This window comes from Plectropomus leopardus, chromosome 12 (genome assembly GCF_026936395.1).
Source record: "Plectropomus leopardus strain MGB_pleo_1.0 chromosome 12, ASM2693639v1, whole genome shotgun sequence".
NCBI lineage: Eukaryota > Metazoa > Chordata > Actinopteri > Perciformes > Serranidae > Plectropomus > Plectropomus leopardus.
In genome coordinates this window covers 20,061,240-20,083,262 of record NC_142187.1, presented here as the reverse complement: position 1 = coordinate 20,083,262, position 22,023 = coordinate 20,061,240, and the positions used below count along the sequence as shown (strand labels likewise).

General features: G+C 41.9%; 1 protein-coding gene across 4 annotated transcripts in view; it reads left to right on the top strand.

Moving 5' to 3' along the window:
* ephb1 (EPH receptor B1) overlaps nucleotides 1-22,023 on the top strand; it is a 205,225-nt gene that overhangs the window by 59,446 nt on the left and 123,756 nt on the right. For all 4 annotated transcript variants that reach the window (XM_088085417.1, XM_042497108.2, XM_042497106.2 and 1 more), the window contains one exon: nucleotides 12,006-12,070. In XM_088085417.1, coding sequence (XP_087941543.1) covers nucleotides 12,014-12,070 — 57 coding nt within the window. In that variant the 5' untranslated portion in view covers nucleotides 12,006-12,013. The remainder of the gene's footprint in view (nucleotides 1-12,005; nucleotides 12,071-22,023) is intronic.

Genomic DNA, 22,023 nt, shown 5'->3' with positions numbered 1-22,023 from the left:
TTGCCCTCCTAACCCCCAGTCGCTATAAAATGCGACCAGGCGAGTCACACTGAGATGCCATCGGAGACGCTGTGCACATATTTGACATTGACTTTATTGATTCCTTTATTTCTCTCTATTTTTGTGCTTAGTTTTGTGATTCTTTCCCTCTCACGCTCCCAACAGCGTGCACGTACTCACACACTTGCTCTGTGCTAATGACAATCTTTACTGTCTTAATTAGAGTGAAGGACTGCAGCGGGAGGTAATTGAGTGACATGATTTTGTTCACTCAGCACTATTTCCTGGTCTGCTTGAAAAACAAAGATGCTTTAACTCACCCTGCCCAGCCTATTAGCTATAGCTTATGCTGCTAAATGTCAGCCGCACACAATCCCAGAGCGACCTGGCCACAGTTCTTCTCCGTCAGTCGTCTTGTGTCTCCAGGCAGCAGAAGTGATGACGGGCTAACTTCAAACTTTCATATGTGGAGTAAAGAAATGTCAAAGTTATAGCATATAGACTTTCATTGTAGAGCCATTCTCCTTATGGGAATAGATTAAATTACATTGCCCTTTTTTTTTTCTCCATGCGAGTTCTCCAACATAAACACAGAGTTTAGTACTTGTACTGGATGGTTTTTTGGCGCAGTTGTGCTGTTAAGTGATACTCCTCTGGCCCTCATGGTTCACGTCAGCCACTCCGCACTTTTAATTTGGGGCATTGATCGAGAAATTCTTTTAGTTGTGTCATTAAAGTGATCAAATATCAGCTTTTAATGTTTTTATTGGAAAGAAAGAGAGGTAGGAGGACCAGGAGTTGCACAGAGAATAAATGACAGTGGGGTGGGTGTGGCTGAGTGATTGGGAAGCCAGCCAAAGCCTTGTTCCACAGCCAGTGAACCATTGGGGAGTAGTCTCCCTCTCCCTGAATGCTGTTTTGTAAGGTGAGGAGCCTGATAAGAGTTGTAATTACCTCATTTTACTGCAGCAAATTGCCAGGTTTCTTAAAAGCAGACAGGCTGGCTGAGGTAATATCAGCAGTAATGAGTATTGTGATGGTTGTGGGAGGCTAGCGCTGCTTCCATCTGGATTATTGCTTGGTCACTGATGCTGGTCTGCTGCTACAGCAAACCCTAGCAGATCCGGGGCTCATTACTGGGAGGCATAAATGTTTTAATATTGAGTTTCTCTGCACTACGTGTTTTGCAGCCCAATAAGTGTGTATGTAAGCACTGACCTTGCATAGTAATATATACACATATGTGAAATACATTTTTCCCCCTGACTTTCACATTTTCTGGGGAAGAAATACATTTTATTGTATCCAAAACAGAATGTGGCATACTCTCTGAAAACCAGTTGAATGCAGCAGCAGCTTATTTCTCAATAAACATGAATTCATTTCAACATCTCCATTTATGCCAATGTGGGGTTTCGTTTAATTTTAAATAAGTAAAGTATTGGCTTTCAGGATATGTAACTCTTGTTGTCAAATTCAGCCAATAAATACATTTTTAAGCATGTAAAGGCATGATGACAAGCTGTGAACATTTGTCAACTGCACTCTGGTCCTATCCAGCGCCACTCCCTCTATGCCTCCCTGAAACTATGAATGAAAGGCTAATTGTAACATGGCAGGGTTTGGTAAGCAAATTTGTGTTTCCTTGGATTGCAAAGGCATGTGGGGGGGGATATGTCCATGATATCCTAGGAAATGCAATTTTGCATTGGGGACAGTAGGTTTTCATCTGATTTTCTTGCAGGATATTAACATTAAAACCTCCTAAAATCTTCCATTGGCAACCCGCTTGAGCAAGTTCTATGCATCTGAGCATCACATATTAAACTCTAATATTTAGCTTGAATTTTTTGTCTTTATGGACCTGCTACACATAGTTAGCTTGGTTAGTTTCTTCACAATTCAGTGGTTCAGCTCATTTAACAGAATCCATGAGCACCAAAAGATAATTAGTTTAGATGTACCTGCATAGTAAAGAAAAGGGCGGAAAAATGATGCACTCCTTACCTTTGAGGCATTCAGAATGTACGGATATGTATACATTCCTTGATAATTTATATTCCTTAAGTCCGTAAGGGTCCACCAATACAAAGAATAAAAAGGGTTGTTCATAAAAAAAATAATCCAAGTTGTGAATATTGTCACTTGAACTGCATTGCTAACTGTGCATGCTAAATTTGTTTGTCAAACAGACTGCAGTTCTTCTGTCATGGGCAGTTTTCTCATCTTTCTGCACCATGTTGTTGGGTGTGCTTGTTTTTTCTTCCTTCCTGGCAACAAAATGAAAGTGTTCTGTGTATTTTTCACCTTGGGACAGCCCCTGAGTACAGCATGTGTCCCCATCTCAAGGCCAGTTGCCTCTGTAATGTATTTTTGTTGCACAGTGCTACAAACTTTGAGGGCTTTTAACCTAAAAATCATGGCTCATTGACAGTGATTATGTAATGTGACACGTATTTTTCTATATATTTTGGATGCAAAAACAATGGTGCTATCAGTAGAAAGCTACAAATCTCCTCTTTCCAAAATTGTGTGAAAACTAGAAAGATGTTTTAGGGTCAGTGTGATTGAAATTTAATATCAAGGCTGAGGTAAAAAAAGTCTTGCGGAAATCTAACCACGAGCAGTATGCCTACTGTGAATAATAATACATATGCTAGTGACTGTATATACACTCACACATGAGTGTATTTTCCATTTCAAAACGACGGTGATAAGCATTATCATCGCTGTAGGGGAGAAGGGGACAACAACAGAAAATGCTGGCTCTTGATTGGTCCCTGTGAGAGTCCATTATATGACAGTTTACTAAAGAAACTGCAGAATTCCCAAAGCGATGTCATCACTGCCAGGCTTACTCCCTACAAAACAAATCCACGAGTGGGGGGAGATCATATTGTGCGTCAGAAGCAGAGAGAACAAAAATGAGAAATTTGAAAAGGCATATCCTTTGTCAGAATGCTGAACACTGTGTTTCACCAGATTATGTTGATATGATTTAACCTATTTATGGAAATGTTAATATCCCCACTGTGTGGCCTGTAACTAATACATACATTATGGAATATTTTTGAGATTTGCTCAGTTAACATTGATCTTTGTGTAGCATAAACTCTACAGCCCCTCCATTATGTGGTTTAGCTATTACCCATGTTTGTTCCTTATTGCCTTCTCATTAAGTGTAGAAGAGGACAAGGATTTATTGGAAGTCTTTTGCGCTAAAAGAAATTAGGTTGTTTGTTTTAATTGACCCATAGAATGGGACGAACTCTTGGTTAGATTCTCCCTATCTGTCTCTGGTAATGGTTAGAATATAGAGGAGCACTGTTTTCCTCTTTTTTACATCCAGTCAGCTAGAAAATTACTTGCTATTTGCAGGCATTACAAGAACAGATAGGAAGTACATTTTTCTGCCACTGAGTGTGCTTTGAGTGTATGTGTGTTTAGTTCTTTTGTAATAAGCACAGGTCCACAGGTCATAGCAGAGAGCCCTGATCCTCGGCTCAGCCGTGCCTCCCAGACAGATGCTAAGGTGGAGTCGATATGGCCAAAATGTTGTTACGATAAATATTGTTCAGTGTCGATAACTATCGCATTAAAAAGTCAAATCATTATTTCTCTTTAGTTTCAAGGCTGATTTTGGTCCGAAGTGAAAGTTGAAGAAACAAAGCAGGTAATTGTGGATTGAACTATTAATTCTTGTCAGAACATGATGCCAAACAGGGGAACATTTAACCAATCTGAGGGAGATTTGAAAATGATTATAATCAAAATAATGTCAATACATAAAACAATAAAGGCAATAAAGTATAAATAAATCTTAATTCTGGTCAAGAGCATTTGAAACACTTAGACGTTTCGAAATATCTGTAAGTGTTTAAGTGACAAGTTAAAAGGAATAATTAGACGACACAAACATCTTAAAACTGTGGTCAGTATTTTCTATGCACAGTTTTTCACCCACAGTCTGTAATTTCTGCCATTTCTTAATCAAAACAATAACGAAAGACAGACTTTTGGGACATTGTGAAGTAACGTCAGTCCGTTTATTGCAGATGAAAATCTGTCTGTGACGGAGGCATAAATCATGTTTGCAGACGAGGAAATGTATGACAGTTTTATTCACGTTACCTTTCATTACCTTGTGTCACATCATACTAAGGAAATAGCTGCTTAGTCAGTCGCATTAATTTGCTAACTTATTAGCAAAACATGAGTCAACTAAAGAGCTACTTAAGCTAACATTGAATAGCACAGCGCTGTTATCCATGATCAAAGCAATCATACTGAGACAACTCTCTAAGCTTGTTGAATCTTGTTGAAACATTATAGAAATTATCGTGCGCATAAGCAGTCGGTCTCATCTTCTTGTACTACTGCTTCTTCTTCTACCTCTTCTTCTTCAGGTAGATTGTGGGAGGAAACTGGTGTTTGAGGTGCATCACCGCCTCTCTCTACAGGTGTATGGGTGGTTTAACTATAAGACGGATTTATCAAACATTTTATATCTATCGAGGAAAATTCTACTGAGACAGTTATCATGATCATTTCATCACCCACCCCTACCGATGCTTACAAAGCTTGTAACGGGTGCCTTTTTTTTTTTGGGTGTGTCCCCTCTTCTTCATATCCTACATAGCGCTCATGCAGGAAGAGAAATCAAACCCCTCCTGTAGCCTGTCATTAACAGGAGGCAGAGAGAAAGAAAGATAAGGGGAAGGAATGGAAGCGAGGAGGCAAAAAAAGAAAAAGAGATGGGGGGAAAGCGAAGAAGATGAAAGACAGTGGTAAATGGAGAGTGAAGAAATGCACACAGAAGAGGAGGAGAAAGGATGCGCTGGGATTAGAGGGGAGAGAGGGCGAGGGAGAAAAGGGGTGGATGCGTGGGAGAGGAAAGAGGGAGGAGAAGAAGGTGGAGGTAAAGGGAGAGAGAGAGAGAAAGGGGTGGGCGGTGGGGTTATGATGAATTAAAGATGACACTCTCCGGCAGCCTGGTTTCTAAAGATCACTCTGTCTGCTAATGTAATGTTAATGAATGCAAATGATGTGCCTAACCTCTCTCCCCTGACCAGGAGAGGGAAGGAGAGAGAGGGCCTAAGAAAAGGAGAGAGAGGTGTGAAGTATGGAGGGGGGAGGTGTGTACAAATGTGCTGTTTCTGTCTCAGGCCTGTAGCTGAATGAGTGACTGACCACGAAGACATGATTAGATGCGTGAGTCCGCTGTCACCAGCCTGTGGCTGTGCATTGTCTGTGTACCTGTCTGTGTTTGCCAACCCCGCCTTGGGGGGGCTGTTGTGTTTTCCTGCTTCCTTCACCGGCAACTCTATTACAGACCGGTAATAGTGGGGAAAAGAGAGTGTGGCTGCTCACCATGTGCCGCAAGGTTGAATCTTAAGTTTTATGCGACGTGGCAGCCCAGATGTGTAAGGCCAAGGGAATGTCACCTTGCTGTGATGATAGGATAATTTCATCAGGTTCTGCAGATAATGCATGTATATTAATTTTCCTATCTTGTGAGACATTCTTCCTAACATCTGCTGCTGATCTCACTTTGGCTTCTGTAAGTCCGATCCATTTTATCTCTTTTGGCTTTCTCTCTTTTCCCCCCCGATACTGACCTGCTCTTCTTTCATGTCGAAAATTTATTTTCACTCATCCAGGGCGAGTGTCTGCGAGACCAGAACGCTGTTAATACATTTTTGTGTGTGCGCGATGTGTGATTTGTGAGCCTGTTCATTTATTCTATCTGTGGCTCACCGATGCGGGACTTGTGTATCCCATCACTCCCCGCTAATGTCTCAGAGGATGGCAGATTATTTTCTGTTCAATTTTCAAATCAGCCACATTGTCATTGCTGTCTTCGGGGAGACATCGAAGTAACATATTTCTTTTGATGTATTTCTGTTGACTGTTCTGTATCTTCTATTTAAAGCGAAAGCCCTTCAGTATGACTGACACAGCTTTAGTGTGGCGCAGATTAGAAAAGTCTCACATCTGTGTTTGCAAGGATTGTCTTCCCTGTCGAACACGGTGACTCAATCAAAGATATCACCTCTTTCATATTCTTTTTAGCCCCAAGCAGCGCTGTGCCGTAAAACCCAGTCACAGTTTTCAAATCAGCTCAGTGCTCTCGACCATGTTGGACTTGAGCTGGTCCTGCCTTCCAGTCCAATAAACAATCTTTTTGTGTGCGATTTCCCAGGGCGCAGTCAGTGAATGGTGTCTGTTTGTGTGACAAACTTCCACACGATTTGTTCAGAAAACACTTCACTCCGTCAAAAATGTTCCCTTTTTATTCATAAATCCCCCGAGTGGACGGCTGATTAGTTTGGGAGACGCAGCAGCCTTTACTCTTGTTTGTTTGTCACTTTGTTTTCAGCCCCGTATTAAGATGCCAGGCTCAGCGGGCTGCCATGGGGCTTCATCATTGTTAAGTGCTCATTTCAATCCCGCTGATTTCTCCTCTTTGGTTTTTCATCTCTGTCTTTCCCCTCTGTCTGTCTATTCCCCTTCGATATCGCCTCCTCTTTGTCCTCCCATCTTGATTCCATTTCTGAGAAAAAGATAAAACCCTCTTAAAAATTGTTGTTCAAGGCCCTCGGATCTTATTTCGATTTGTTGCCACAATCACAAAGAGAAGGCCCTCTCAACCCAGCATCCAGCATCTGGACATGATTGTCTCATTGAATTACAAAGTATACCGGCATCCTTGAACAGGAGCACATAGTGGAGGGGTAAAAGAGGGAGGGGTCAAAGGATACATGAATGGAAAAGATGTGTCATGGGGTGGGAAGGGGAATCCGTGGAGAATTGTCTGCAATATATTGACTAAGGAGCCAGGGAGTTTCAGAGAGGCGCCGCAGCACATGTCCTATCGACCAGCAGCCTCACAATCATACAGATGTGGTCACAAAGGGTGGGAATTACACAGACATGTTGCAAACTGTAGAATTAAAGTTGTACATAAAGACTCAAAGAGGGCGGAGAGATTGTCCAATCCATTCCCCGCAGCTCCTTCTTCCTTGAATTCTCTTTCTATAGATGCTCTTTTGCCCAAGTGCGAGCAATATGCAATCACGCGTGTCCATGTGATGTATCATGCGACTGCTTGCTGACGTGTAATTGTGTGAAGAGGGCTGCCTTATCGATCTGAAGCGCGAGGCCCCATCAATGTTTAATGCAGTCTCTCTCGCTCTTTCATTTCTCTCCCTCCCTCGCTCTATCCCTCTCGCTGTATCTGTGGAAACAGCCTACCATTTGGTATTGATCTACCACTTGCTCCTAATGAGATGGGGCTGTAGTGGAAGCTTTAGGCCCTCGGTTTAGCCTTGGTTTTGGCTCAGCTCGCGACTTCTGGGTTTTGCCTCATACGCTGGCAGTGTATCAGCTTGAGTGTGCCTTGCACAATGAGCCAACCCGTATCCGTTGTATGTTTGAGAGTAACTAATATTCTGCGACGTAGTCACAATACACCCCCGGTCCTGCGGCTCTTTGAATCCATTTAAGGCGAGCTGACACCTACAAGCTATTGTTTTCCACTAGATTTATGACGTGGTCCACATTAAGCTCTCCATGTTAATAATTTTCCCACCGACTGAACTGCTAGTGAACCTGACTGTGTTTAATTTATTGGAGCTTGCAGGTGGAGCTGACATAGCAGAATATGAATGCAGGAGAAAACACTCTGGGCTACCCTCCAAACATGAGGGACTCCAGCTAGCTGTTGTCTTCCAAATGACTTGGTAAAAACAGGAGGAGAGAGAGAGAAAGTAAGGTGGTGTGCGGTCAGATGTAACTGCGATCAGAATCAGGGAGCCACGGAAAGGGAGGACTAATTGTTTTTACGAGGGTTTTATGGTCTAAGCTGAGGAGTAACCCAGCATTAAACTACTGGAACACACATACAGTTAGGAGACATGAATCGGAGGAAATAAGTGTCCCAGGTGCTTAAAATGCAAATTAAAAGTTACATTATCACTTGGAAATATTTGATCCCAAATTGAATAGCTACATATTAATTTCTATATCTTAACCTGAATCAAGCTTCTATATAAAATAGACCAGCAGCCATGGGTTTTATATTTGATCTGGTACTGGTGCCAGTACCTTGAATACAGTACAGGTACAATTTGTTCAGTACTTTACTCTTTCAACTAAAAAAAAAAAAAAGCTGCAGCCATAAAGCGATTCTGCTCCTCTACTCTTTCTTTAAATCACACGCAGAGCTAATTCTGTCTCTCTGCTTCCTTGCATGTGTGTGCTCATCTCATCAACTAATAGTATGTGAAATAAGTACGTAATTTAAAAAACACAATCACAGCAGTAGGGTATTACTAATATAAAATAGAAAAGAAAATAGACCAGATAGACCGAAACTATCGGTACTGCAGGTATAGTTTCTGCCCGCTGAGCTCTGAGGCTAGCTTCTTGGCTTCTGGGCCGTTTGTGATGCTTTTGCCTTTTTTCTGACCCTGGCAACTCCAAGGAGCTTCGTTATGTCCGACATGAAGTACCCTGAAGCTGAGAAGCTGATCATGGGTCATAGGCTTCAGAGAGCTTGGCAGTGTTTCAGCCTCCTGTCTGAACTCAACATTCTCTGGACTGGAATTTTTAATTTTTTTTAGATTATTTGTGTGCCGTTTTTGCCATTATTTAACAGGACAGCGTAAGAGTGAAAGGGGGTAGAGAGAGGGAATGACATGCAGCAAAGGGCTGTGTGTTTGAACTGAATCTGCAGCCGCTGTGGCATGGACACATGGAGCGCCCACTCATAAGGTGAGCTACTGGGTGCCCCTGCATCAATTGATTGACATGAATCAGCACTGGGTACTATTAGCATAACTCATTTGGTACCCTTCATAGTACTGAGTACAGGGGCCAACCCTACAAAAGAAATTTAGGTAGTTGTTCTTGTTTTCATGTTTATATATATATTATATATTATATTTTCTTGTTTATATATATATATATGTTCTTTCGAAACATAGTTTTCTAAGCTTAGGTCGTGGAATGATTTACAATTTTAGCAATAAACCAATATGTGCCTCTTGTAATTTTGAAAGAGCTGGCTTTTCTAATTAATGTGGGTTGCTCATTTTGAAAATGAAACTCTTGAAATCCACTTATGATTAAATGGATGAATGGTCCACATAACAGCTCATTTAAAACTCACGCACACACACGTACACAGGGGAAATTTTTCCAAATCCCCAGTGCCTGTGGACAGGTGTGCGAGCTGCGGCATGACGGGCTGTGGGAGCCCCACCCTGCTGCTAATATCCACTTAGCATACTCCATTTACTCATCTGCTACTCTGATATTCTGCTAATGGCAGACATTAGGTCACATGACACAGCTCATCCACCCCTCCCACGGGCCTCTGACCTTTTTTTTGTCTCCTACCCTCGCCATCTTGCGCCTCCTAAGCCCCCTCTTTTCCTTTTAAAAGGAAATGGAAAATGGCCTACCAAGTGCCTGTGTGATTTGACTAAAGCTTCTGTGATTTCCCCAGAGAAAGCGTTGGCAGTCCCCACAACGCTGGCTGGCGCTGAGGGCTGTTTCATGCTCCTATCTCCCCAGCTGACAGCAAGTTGTGCAGGCAGGCAAGCAGGCTGGAGCTGGCTGGCTGTGGAAACTAGACAAGACAAGGCTGATCTTAGGGAAATTGAAATACTCTGATGGAAGCCGGGTGTGAACAAGGCTGTCACTGTAGGTGTACATAGAAAATTGCTCTCTGAGTTGGCTGGTGAATGTAAGTGTGCACGTGCAGCATGTGTGTCCGTGTGTGTGGCTTAATGCGTATCTGTGTGAGTGCTTGTGTGTGCGGCTGAATTACCTAGGCTAATTGGTTTCATGTCTGAGGCAGTTTCTCCCAGTAAGTGGAGATTGAGAGTGAAAGGCTTTTTTCCTTCCTACCGGTGGCTTGTCACTCATCCTGTGTACCTGTTTTTTTTTTTGTTTTTTTTTAACCAAGACCACTTGAACTGCAGATGACGGGCTTCGAGTGCTCCATCATTTGGAATGATTTCTAAATCACTGCAAGTTCAGTGAGATTCCAAATAGCAACAGCTGCAGGCGTGCGCTTCCTGTGGAGGAGTAGGTAAAGGGAGGGTGCTGAGGGCTGGGACCTCTTCTTGAACAAGGACAAGCGTCTGCTGCTTATGTCTTTGCATTCAGTTGGAGCAGGATTCCTGCCTTATCGTTAACACGTGTGGGCGTCGCTAGCCATCCGTTTGCTGTGATAGTGGAAGATGTCCAAGGAAAAGACACAGCCACTGCAGTTCCTCTAAAAATCCCTGCACGCCCTGCTTATCTACTACAGATCACCACCCAGACATACCGTTCACTACTTCTGTCTGCATTTTTTTTTATCTGTTTAGCCACAACAAACACAATGGAGGGCATGTTGTGTCAGGGGACATCAAAAAAAGTGAAATATGTCCCTGCTCACTCTCAACAAGATGGAAGGTTAAGTCCAGAGAATAAACTGTCTGTTACTGGGGAAATTATGAATCTATCATTACACTGCTAAGGCCAACATGTCATCCCACTCATCACTCTATAAATCTGTGTATGTGTGTCTCTCTGTGTGTGTGTGTGTGTGTGTGTGTGTGAGAGAGAGAGACAGAGAGAGAGAGGAGCAGGAGAGACCAATAGTTTGTGATAACTGTCGTACACTCTTGGAAATAGGGGTTTCATAAGGAAACGCTTTTTTGAAGAAAGGAGTTTTCAGGGGTTCTTTGCAAGATGAAAGGTTCCAGTAGAATCCTTTAGTGCTTTGAATGGTTTAAACCCAAATAAAGCCAATCACATGTTGATCAAAAAGGGGTATAAAAAAGTTCCAGGTGGAACCCTATAAAAATGTTCTACTATGAACCAAAAAGAAGTTCACTTCTGGGGGCAGGTGAAAGAACCCTATATGGCTGTGGTTAACACCTATACTTCTATGAGTGTACTTCTTTCCTGAGGTCATATCAGGTTTTCTGGTTTCGTGTACCAACAAGGCAGAAATAAATCAGAACAGGCCTGTCAAACTTCTTGGGTGAGCTGCTAGACTTATTTGTCTATGATGTGTCACTGAGGATTAGCAAGAGGTAATCCTTGTCTTATATTTCATAGATATGGGACCACATGAGACACCTTGTGTAATACAAGTCCAAAGTGAGATAGATAAATTCAGATCTCCTCTGAACTGTTCCCCTATGGCAGATTTTCCTGTTTGAGGATATAACTTTTTATTGTCTCATTTTTGTTTGCAACCAGTGCACAATGTAGTTATCTTAGGTGCATCTTGAGATTTTGTGCAAATGCTTAGAAAATCACAGAAAAACACAAGGCAATCTTTGCCCTTCTCATTAAAGCTCTCACATACTTTGGGGATTTGTATATTTCCATAACTGCGAGTTGAGAAGAACTGACACAAAGAGTGCTGCCAAACTAGTTTTCAGGGAATGTCACTTCCCGCTAGGGGTAAACAAACTGCAATGGCCTCGCCATGGAGGGCTCCCTCTGTATTTGTGAAGCCGCTTTCTTTGGGTAAACAATGTGACAAAGTTCAGCACTCGCACACAGCCACATGCAAACCCATGCAGTGTTTCTCATGTGCACACAGACAAATACAAAAAATCAGCTCATTTTTCCACAAATGGCAGCATGCACCCGCCTGCACACAAAGACAGGATGCACATACAGCACTGTAGTTTCATGCTCGCACAGAGACAGAACACAATACAAAGCTCAGCATTTAACAGCGTGACGGAGGCACTCAGACATTCCTTCCAGCAAAGTGCCAAAGCTTTGTTTCCGTGTCTCTTGTCTTAACAGAAGTCTAGCAGAGATGGATGAAACGCTGTGAAGGATTCATCTCCTCTCTGTTCATCGATGATAGTGTCAAGTGATCACTGGGGCTTGAATGCAGTTCAACTCTGTGGAATGATACTCAAAATAGCTTTTCAAAGGCTAACCGCTGTCTTTCTCTCCCTCTACCTCTTCTTTCTTTGCTGCAGAGACTGTAATGGACACTCGGGTGGCCACAGCTGAACTGGGCTGGACAGCGTATCCTAATTCCGGGGTGAGTCGGTCACGGCCAACACATGCTGAGTAAAAAGTTTCAGAAGCTTATGTTCAAACTCTCTCTGTTTGGAGGAGAATATGTAACATGAAACACAGTGCACATAGAGCCAGACAGACAAATAGGCAGGAAGGCAGGCGAGCAGGATGGGAGTATAGACTCAAGTAGTGCCCAATGTAGCTCCTATTATGGGTATTATTTTCTCTCTGTCCCAGCTCATAATGACTTAATGACATAATGGGTCCACGTAAGCCCCGAACACAGTACCTAAGTCCCTGTAAATGGAGGCTGGGGGATACCATAGACATAATGATACTGTAATGATACATTTATGCAGGGAAGTGGAGGTATTAGGATGAAACGGGGGAGGAGGAGCTAAGAGGATGGAAACGCTCAGGGCTTTTTCAGATTTTAGGGGAAACTATTTTCAACTTTCAGGTAGTTTCATACACATGAAAGGATTGGAAATGGAAAGAAAATGCCAACTCATCAGAATGGGAACAGTGCCCTTTTTTTTTTGAAAGAATCACAGTATTAGGAGTATGATTGCCCTATTACACTAATGGACTTTAAGAGAATCTTAAGGCCTTGTTCTTTGTGCTGTAATTCAATAATTCAATGAAAAGCTCCATAGACCAACACTGATAGCATGAATCTTGCAGGAGCCATCCAGGACAGACAATGACTGTTTGCCACATTTTCTGGGTCTTTGGGTCTTTATGAGGCATTTTACACACGTGTAAAGGGAGCTTTTATTGCTCTTGAGCAGAGCTTTGGCTCTGTTTAAACATTGGAGAGTGAGGCAGTTCATGTTTTTTTTTTTCTATCTCCCCGAAGGAGCACTAACTAAAACAACCTGGCCCATGCAATAACCTAGTGTATTCATTTTATGTGTATACCAGTATGTCTGTGTGTGCATGTGCACAGTAATCTTAACAAGACCCCACAGCTGAGACCTCGCTTATGTCGGCTGTTGCCTGTATGTAAAACATGAATCCCGAAAGAGTTACATGTTGATGTATTCACCCAGCAAAGACATTTATCTGTCATGCAATTCTTTTAGCATGCCAAATAGTTTTCTAAAATCAGCAAGGTAACATCCTTGAAGCTGTAGTTTGTAACTTAAAAAAAGAGAAAGAAATAGTAGTAATGTAGCTCGAATATGTATCATTGTATGACATTTTGTTTACTATCACAAGTGCTTCTTCATTTTTTACCCACACTCCATCTCTCCCTTCATGTATGCCAGCAAGCTGAAATTATGTTCCTAATAGTTTGTATCTGATATGTTTAGAAAATGGCAGGCCAAAACATCCAAAAAAACAAAGTATTTTGAGTCATGAATAGTACTTGAAAATGTTTTGAAATTTTTTCACTTGAAAATATGTATGAGCCCTTCGAGCTAATTTATTGTGAAGATTTTTAGAACTACGTACTATTCTGCACAAATTCAGTCTTTGCACCAAATCCAGAGATCCTGAGTTCGTCTTTACGGATGTGGCATGTTGGTCTTACAGCCAGGGCTTTTCACTCTAAATACTGTGAAACACAGACAGTGTCTTTTTCATTTTAAAGGATCAGTTGGGTCAACACACTTGCATAATATGCAATTGAATAAACATGATTTTTTTTCTTCCATGGATCAGCCTCACACTGTCACATCTTTTTTTTTCTGTGAGAAGGAAATATCTGGTAAGACCCGCTGAGTAGAGACATCTACAGTGCTATTTCCATCGAAGCCTGCTCAGTTCAGCAAGCCTCCAGGCACACAGAGCCTCCTGTCTGTGTTGAGCATAGTTTTTAAGCTACTCCTGGTGTAAAGGTTCAGGCAGGGAGAGACCTGCTGTAGGGTGAATACACTCATATCGCTCACTGGAGGAACTCACCACGCTATGCAGCTGTCTTGACCTTGCTGGTAGTGTGTGAGTGATGCAACGTTACTGAGTGGAAATGCACACTCTCACACACACACCCTCACATGTGCACATAAATACACACACACAGGTTTTTAGTGGATTTCTGTTGTGTGAGAGCTAAAGAAATAAATGTCAAAACTGGTTAATATCACATCATTGTCAAATGTACAACACTCATCTCTGAGGATTGCTGATGGACAAGTTTTTTTTTTTACCGTGCAGTTGATTTCGAAAGCCATTATTTAACAAATGATCTATATATACATTTTTTTAAGATTATCTTTTGGGGCTTTTTATTGCCTTTATTGGACAGGACAGTTTAAGTGTGAAAGGGGGAGAGAGATGGGGGGCGACATACAGCAAAGGGTCGAGGCCGGAATCTAATCCGCGGCTGCTGCGGTGAGGACACAGCCTCTGTATATGGGGCTCGGCTCTATCCACTGAGCCACCAGGCACCCTAAATGATCAGATGTTTGACATGTATTCTACCTGAGTGTACCCAATATAATGGACATATTGCAGAAGATTAATCTGATAACCATTTCTGTAGCCTATAAATGATGTGAACAGAAGTGTCATGTATATGTATAAATATAGAATGTACAATGTACTTGTATGACTATGCACACTTAGTTAAACAGTAATGTGTATTTGTTTGTATAGCCAGTGGGCAAGTGGTCAATTTGCTTCTCTCTGTTAACCTGATGACTGCCTCCAACACAACAGCAGAAAAGACACACACACACACACACACACACACACACACACACACACACACACACAGTGATGTTGTCCCTGTGCTATTCGATACATCTCATTAATTTCCTTTAGTAACTTCTCCTTCAGGAGTTCATAAGAAGTGTGTATCTGTGTCTGAGTGTGTGTTTGTGTTAACTGACCTGAAGGGTTAATTTTGAAGGATTGCAGAAGCATTGCCATTAGTTCCAGTGGTGTAAACACGAGGACATATCAGGGTTGGCCATGTGAATGTATAATAGAGTGGCCGTATGCGAATGCACACGCATACTGTATGTTGGCGTGTGCTTGAGAGCAGCTCAGAAGGAAAACAGATTTGTTGCGACAATATTACAATATTCCTTCATTATGTGCATTCTCGCTTCAGGTATTTTTTTTCCTGTTGTTTCATTTCAGTCGTATATATTCCCTCTCTCCCTCTGTGGACTTGCCCCTCCTCTTTTTTCTGTTTCTGTCTCAATTCCATCCTTATGAGTCAGTCCTCTCTTTCTCTCATACTCCCTGTCTTCTTCTTACGCACACGCTTAGTCAATGACAAATAAAATATGGAGTTCCAGAAAGGCGACTGCCCCCTGACCTTGCCAGGTGGTGATGTGAAGAGCAGACATGAAAGACAATTACACACACCAACCCAATCACTAGAATAAAAGTTGGCTTTGTAAATTTCTACAAAACATGGCTATGTAACATTTGTACAATATTTTGTAGAGATGTGTTTACAAGATCCTTATTAAGTCCTAAAATACCCAGTTTTGGTGCTACAATCTCCAAAAACCACCAGTGTTTTTGGTTTTTTGGTCTCAAACAGTGGTTTGCAGCTTGGCAGCTGTCTGTCCTGCCTTCATCCAACCCATGCCCCTTCAATTCATCCACCATCCCCTCCACCCCCAGAAAATAAAGTCAGCTCATACACACACATCACAACTGTATTTCTTTAGAAACATTGATATGATAATACATCTGAAAAGCACAAATAGGAAGTATCTGTGCTGTTCCTCTGACGACTGGGCCACACACACACACGCGCACACACACACACACACACACACACACACACACACACTGGCCTTATTTAATTAGATTTATATGCATTTTTGACTTGTGATTACTCTCAGCTTTCGAAAGTGATTTGGTTGCTGCCATATAAATGATAAACCTTTTTGGAATAAATTTCAGCGATTTTAAAAGAACATCCATTAACTCAATCTATTTATGCTCAAGAAAATAACAGTTTTGTAGGCACATATACATTTAACCAGATTTCCTAACTGTTTTTTGTGTGCACACATGGATGAAAAGTACCAAAAAACAAAAGGAAATTCCTGCAGCAACATGAAAGGAAAGATCTGTGCCTGCAGGTTCTCATCCTTTTAAGCAAAACGCTTAAATCAATTGAAAAGTTCAAACATTACATAATTTAGTTTGAAAAAGTGAAATATGGTAATGGACATGCAGAAATCATAACGCTCATCACGTCAGTGTAAGTTTTAGAGCGGTCCTAATTTTGTTGTAATATAAATCCTTTGTGGTATAAATGCATCTGATTTCCTTCTTAATTTCTCACAATATTCTGGTTTCCTGTCTGCATGATGTATGCACAGTGTGCAGAGATGGCAATACGGAAGGTAACAAGATGAGGTGTTGTATTACAAACATTTAAGGAGGGAAATATACCAGATAAGGAGAAGAAAGTTAAGGAAATGAAGAACAGCAGAAAAGCGAGGCTGTGTGTCCACCCAGGTGATTTAAAGAGCCAGATGGTGCAGGAGGTGCTGAGATCAAGCTGCAGAAGAAATACTTAAGAGATACTGTGAGGCTCGTAATGTTAACTAGCCTGTAGCACAATGCCTTACCACAGGGAAATGTAGAGATATAAAAACTATAAACACACAGACTTACTAGGAAGTGTCAGAGTTTGGCCCATATTCTCCTATAGATTAGTCTTTATGTGTTTGTTTCTGTCAGCCTCTCTCCCATCTTTGCGAAAGAAAGTAGTAACTTGAGATCTTTGGATGTGGCCCAAACAGGGTGAGTTCTGTGAAATAAATTGTAAAAAGTTGGTGATGGAATTTAACTAAGTACATTTACTCAGGTACTGTACTTAAGTATGAATTTGAGGTATTTGTACTTCATGTGAGTCTGTTCTTTTCATACCACTTCATACTTCCACTCCACTACATTTCAGAGGGAAATAATATACTTTTTATGTTACTACATTTATCTGAAAGCTTTAGTTACTTCACAAATTAGGATTTTTGCAAAAAAAGGTATAGGGAAAGTTTATAAAATGTGTTGTTGTATATTTTACTACAAATACTGCTGAAACAATTAGTCAATTAATCAATTAGTCAGTTAGTTGAGTGACAGAAAATTAATTGGCTACTTCCGAAAAAAATTTAAATAGTTTTGTAATATATGTTGATTTATCTATTTAGATTATTCTGGATTTTGTACTTACGGATTATACTTAATTACTTTTACTTGATTAACATTTTCACTTATTCTAGAATATTGTTATAGTGCGGTATTAATGCTTTCACTTGAGTAAAGGCAGACTTCCTCACAACTGGTGATGGAAACTGCAAGACAATAAAAACAAAACTTAAAAAAAAATCGTACAATTGTTTTTGAATAATCTAGATAAAAGGGCAATTAGGAGAAAAGATGCTTTCATTCTGGAGGGGGCGGATGGGATTAGGGAGATGCTGAGTGAGAAAGAGGTAGGGGCCGAGAGTGCAGGATGAGAGGAGCTGGGAGACGAAATGTAGAAGTGATTGCGGAGGACTTGAAAAGGGTTGCAGAATGAGGAAAAGGGGGGCTGAGGAGGGAGGGAGAGATTAGGAGAAACCAGAGTGAGAGAGGGTGAGAGATCAATTGTGTGTGAACGGGGCCCAAAACGAAGCAGCTGTGTAGAGCATTCAGCTACGGCTGTGCGTGTGGAGGAGAGCTTGGGTTAGCTCATGTGACTCTGGGGAGGTCACAGACAGGGTTCAGACTTTGAGGTGAGAGCCGTGGAGGGGAGGGGTGATGGGGGGGTTACGGGGTCAGCGGGGTGGTGGTGTCTGCGCTGACAGAGGCTGTGGGTGCTGTCAAGCGTGTAGAAACAGAGCAGGTTGGTGCGGTTGTAAGGGGCTTGGGGAGGAGAGGGATAAAGAGTGGGCCAAGTGAGCAGAAGGAGTGGGGTGTGGAGGATAAACACCGGGGGACACAACGGACAGGAAAAGGCTAGGGGAGTGAGACGGAAGCGGAAAGATAAGGAGGAGATTTGGGAGAAATCCCTCTGTCCTTTGGTTGTAGCAGGTGCATCAAAGTGGATGAAGACAGAATGGATCTCACCGTGTTTGTATTTATCCTCGTATTTCCTCATGTAGGCTTGTTTGTGCTCAGGCATATTTTCAAGTGCTTGTTTGTGCTGCTGCATATCTGCACCTACATATGCGAGCGTGCACAAGAGCAGGTGCTTCTAGAGAGACGTTATTTTGGGGAGGGGGCATGCCTGGCTGGGGCTTAAGCAAAACTCCTGTGGGCCTTAACTGGACAGGTGTCAGCATACACTCAGCGATTCCTAAAGAGCACAGATAGATCCATAACAGCCATCTCACCATCTGCTGACCAGACTCAATACACCTCAATTATTCATACCCTGACAGACAGACGGACAGGCAGTGGCTCAACGGGCATAAGGGAGCCCAGGAGGGAAAAAGTAAAGTGAGGAAAGTTTTAAAAATAGACAGCGCAAGGTAGAGAGGAAGAGGTTGATTGAATGTAGATAGTGAGAGTGATGAAGAGGAAAAAAGACGAGTGAGAGGGAAAGAGAGAGAGGAACACAGGTGAACTCTGAACCTGCAGAGCCCGAGCTGAAATGGAATGAGAGGAGAAAAACGACAGTGAGTCATGCTGGCTGTGCTTCAGCAGCCAGGTGAGAAGAGTGCCTTTATTACATGCACAACACACACACACCCACACACACACACTCATACGCAAACTGATGGAAATGGCTCATATTACCCAGACATGAGCACAAGCACACATAGAACTCCTCATAAACTCTTTAGGAATGAGTTACGATTTAAAAGAAATTGAATGTTCGTGCACGCTCGTGCAAACACACACACACACACACACACACACGCGCACACACACGCGCACACACAGCTGAAATTGTCATATCAGTGGGGTACCTGCTTCATTTTGCCACCATGGTTGTTGAGGGTGATTTGAGTGTGTAGTCAGCTTAATTTTACACCGAGCTCAGACGCAGACTCCACTCCACTCCAGTCAGCATGAAGACCAGAATAGTAAGACAACAAATTGCTTAGATTTCAGTGCTGCCGTCATTTTCTGTCTGTGTGTTTGTTTTGTGGGTTCTGTGTTTGGACAAATTATGTATCTGTTTGTCTTTGTAATTTTAGTTAGTTGCTTTCTACGGAACCCTTCCCATGTCGTATTTTAGCTATTATATCAGCTAGGAATTATGCCAGTTGAATTGGATTTGGCTGTTCAATACGAATATTTGATGATTTATTTTATTTTCCATACAGAGTTTTAAAGTGGGCAGCACGGTGACGTTGTGGGTAGCACTGTTGCCTCACAGCAAGAGGGTCCCTGGATCAAAATCCGTTTGGAACGGGTTTTGGTCCATGGGTGGGGGCCCTTCTGTGCAGAGTTTGCATGGTCTCTCTCTCTCATGTCTGCATGGGTTCTCTCTGGTTTCCTCCCACAGTCCAAAGACATGCAGGTCAGGTTGACTGGTGACTCTAAATTGCCCTTGGGTGTGACTGTGAGTGTGAAAGCTTGTCTGTCTATATATGTCGGCCCTGCGATAGTCTGGCGACCTGTCCAGGGTGTACCCCGCCTTCTGCCCAGTGCAAGCTGGGATTGGCTCCAGCCCCCGCCCGTGACCCTTACAAGGACAAGCGGTTACGGAAAATGAATGAATGAATGAGTTTTAAAGTCTGAATCGGGCTCTTTGGGACGTTTTGTGTGTCAGAGCCATTCATGTAAATTTACCACTTCTCCACCTTACGGTGCCGTTTCTCTCTCTGTGCTGCTGCCTGCATGTCTAGTGTCAAATCTCCAAACCAAAACATCCCTAGAAGTACACTGCAAACAAAAAAACCCCGACTGCTGGACTTGAAGGGATCTCAGTCAACAGTCAACTCAATGTCTATGACTGATGATCTGAGTCCTTGAATTTTAAGGGACGGTCCTAATTTTAGCTTTAAATATTTGTTATTGTTTTTTTCTTAAGTAAGATTTCATTTGAATTCCAAATTATTTGCAAAGACGTCATGGCCAAGACAGCAGCATCTACATGTTGTGACAGACAGAGCAGAAAATTACAGTATGTGTGCCGTGCAAACAGAATATAGTTGAATCAGGCTGGTTTGAAATGTTCTGCCACCTTTTTCCCAAGTATTTCTTCTTCTTTTTTAACCTTTTTTCTCAATTTTTTACTTGCCTTTGAAATGAAATAATATGTAACACTCTCAATTATTGATTTCCTTCCTGTAGATTTCCCCTCCATATTTCACATGTAAGAATTCTCTTGGATGTATTAGCAGCCAAGGACATTTTTTCCGTCAAAGAATAAATAAAAGAACAAAGTGATAGAACAAGGGCAAAAAAGGAAAGGAGAAATGAGTCTATCCTTAATTTGGTATGAATTCGGAGGAGTGCGAAGGAGTGGCTGGAGGCTGACTTATGTGTGTGTGGGAGGGATTGTGTTTCTACCTGCAGTACCTGCTATTTCAGCAGTCCTACAGAGCTTGCAGAAATAGCAGTAAATCCTCCCATTCTTCTCCTCCATCTTTTTACTCACCCTGACTGTTTCAGTGTCTTTTTTTCTGCTTTTCTTTACTCCAGTTTGTCTGTCTCAAAGACTCCCTTTTTTGCTCTGTCTTTATCGAACCCCCACCCTCACTTTCTCTCTCTCTCTCTCTCTCTCTCTCTGCCTCTGTGTCAGGAGGATAGGGCTGTCAGGTGTCATGCTTTGCAGGATTTTTATACATACACATATGCACACACAGACACCCAAAAGCCTTGATACCTTGCTATTCTCCTGTCCCCTGCTGGCACGCTCTTTGTAGTTCGTCCCTAAATGGCCTCGCCTTGGGCCATAGGGGGCCACAGAACCCCGCAGAGCGACAGCTTTCACTTTTTCACTCCCTTTTTGAATTTCTCTCAGTCCCTTTACCGCTTGTTAAAACATTTCTGTTCATCATTTTTAAACCTCTCGTCCACTCTGAATTATTTAAACTCTCACTCTTTACATTCTGTCCGCTCCATCTGTGGGTTTCTCTTTCCCGTGCCCTTCTTCCACTTTTAAAATTTTCATTTTCTTCTCTTTACATATCTGCTGGTGTGTCAGGGCACAGTTCCAATTTCAATATATACACACACAGTCATGGTGAATCATTTAGTCCTCATCCTTATCATCCTCCACAATATATCCATAAGGTTGCAAGGTGCAGAGGCTGTCAGATTTCAACACAACACACAGCCTCAGCCTTTTACGCAGGGTGACTCAAGGTAATGTTGCTACTGGAAACTGAAAGCCCTGCCGAGGCCCTGTCAGTGGCATGCTTTCTCTGCAGGCACCTGAGTGGGTGTTACCAGGTGCATCATGAGATAAAGTCTTCAGGAAACAGTTCTCTCTTTGAACACAATTACATTAACCTCTTTTTTTGTCCTTTAGATACCTTGTTAAATTAATGATGCTTTAACAAACTTTTACTGACTTATTTTTAGACTCATTCAGCCAGTCAGCCTTATGTAACAATATAACGTAATGGAAAGATCAGAAATTCTTTAATCACTTTTATACTTACTCACACAGACCTGCACTTACTACCACTTTCATTTTTTTCAGGAGTCAAAATAATTAATCTCTTGCCATTTATAATTGCTTACATAGCTGAAATTTTCCATTTTGATGCATTGCACGCAGTTGCTTATATTGCCACTTTTCACTTGTTAAACCTATTCAAATATATAGACACTTTTACAGTTTGTAAACAGTGATGACATAAATAAGCGTGTGCACACATAATAGCAAAGAAAGTATAGCGGAGTGCAATATCCTGCCAAGCTATGCAAGTGGTTTATGACCAAAGATCGCAAATACTAACTGGAAAAATTGACTTTTATAAATGGTGATTGACTTCCAGATTTGTGTGCTGCAACTATGTGGGTAAAAGACATGAGGGAGTAGTCCCATAATCAGTGGCCAGATATATACAAATATTTGATGGAGAAACCTGATGTGTACACTGGCGAGAA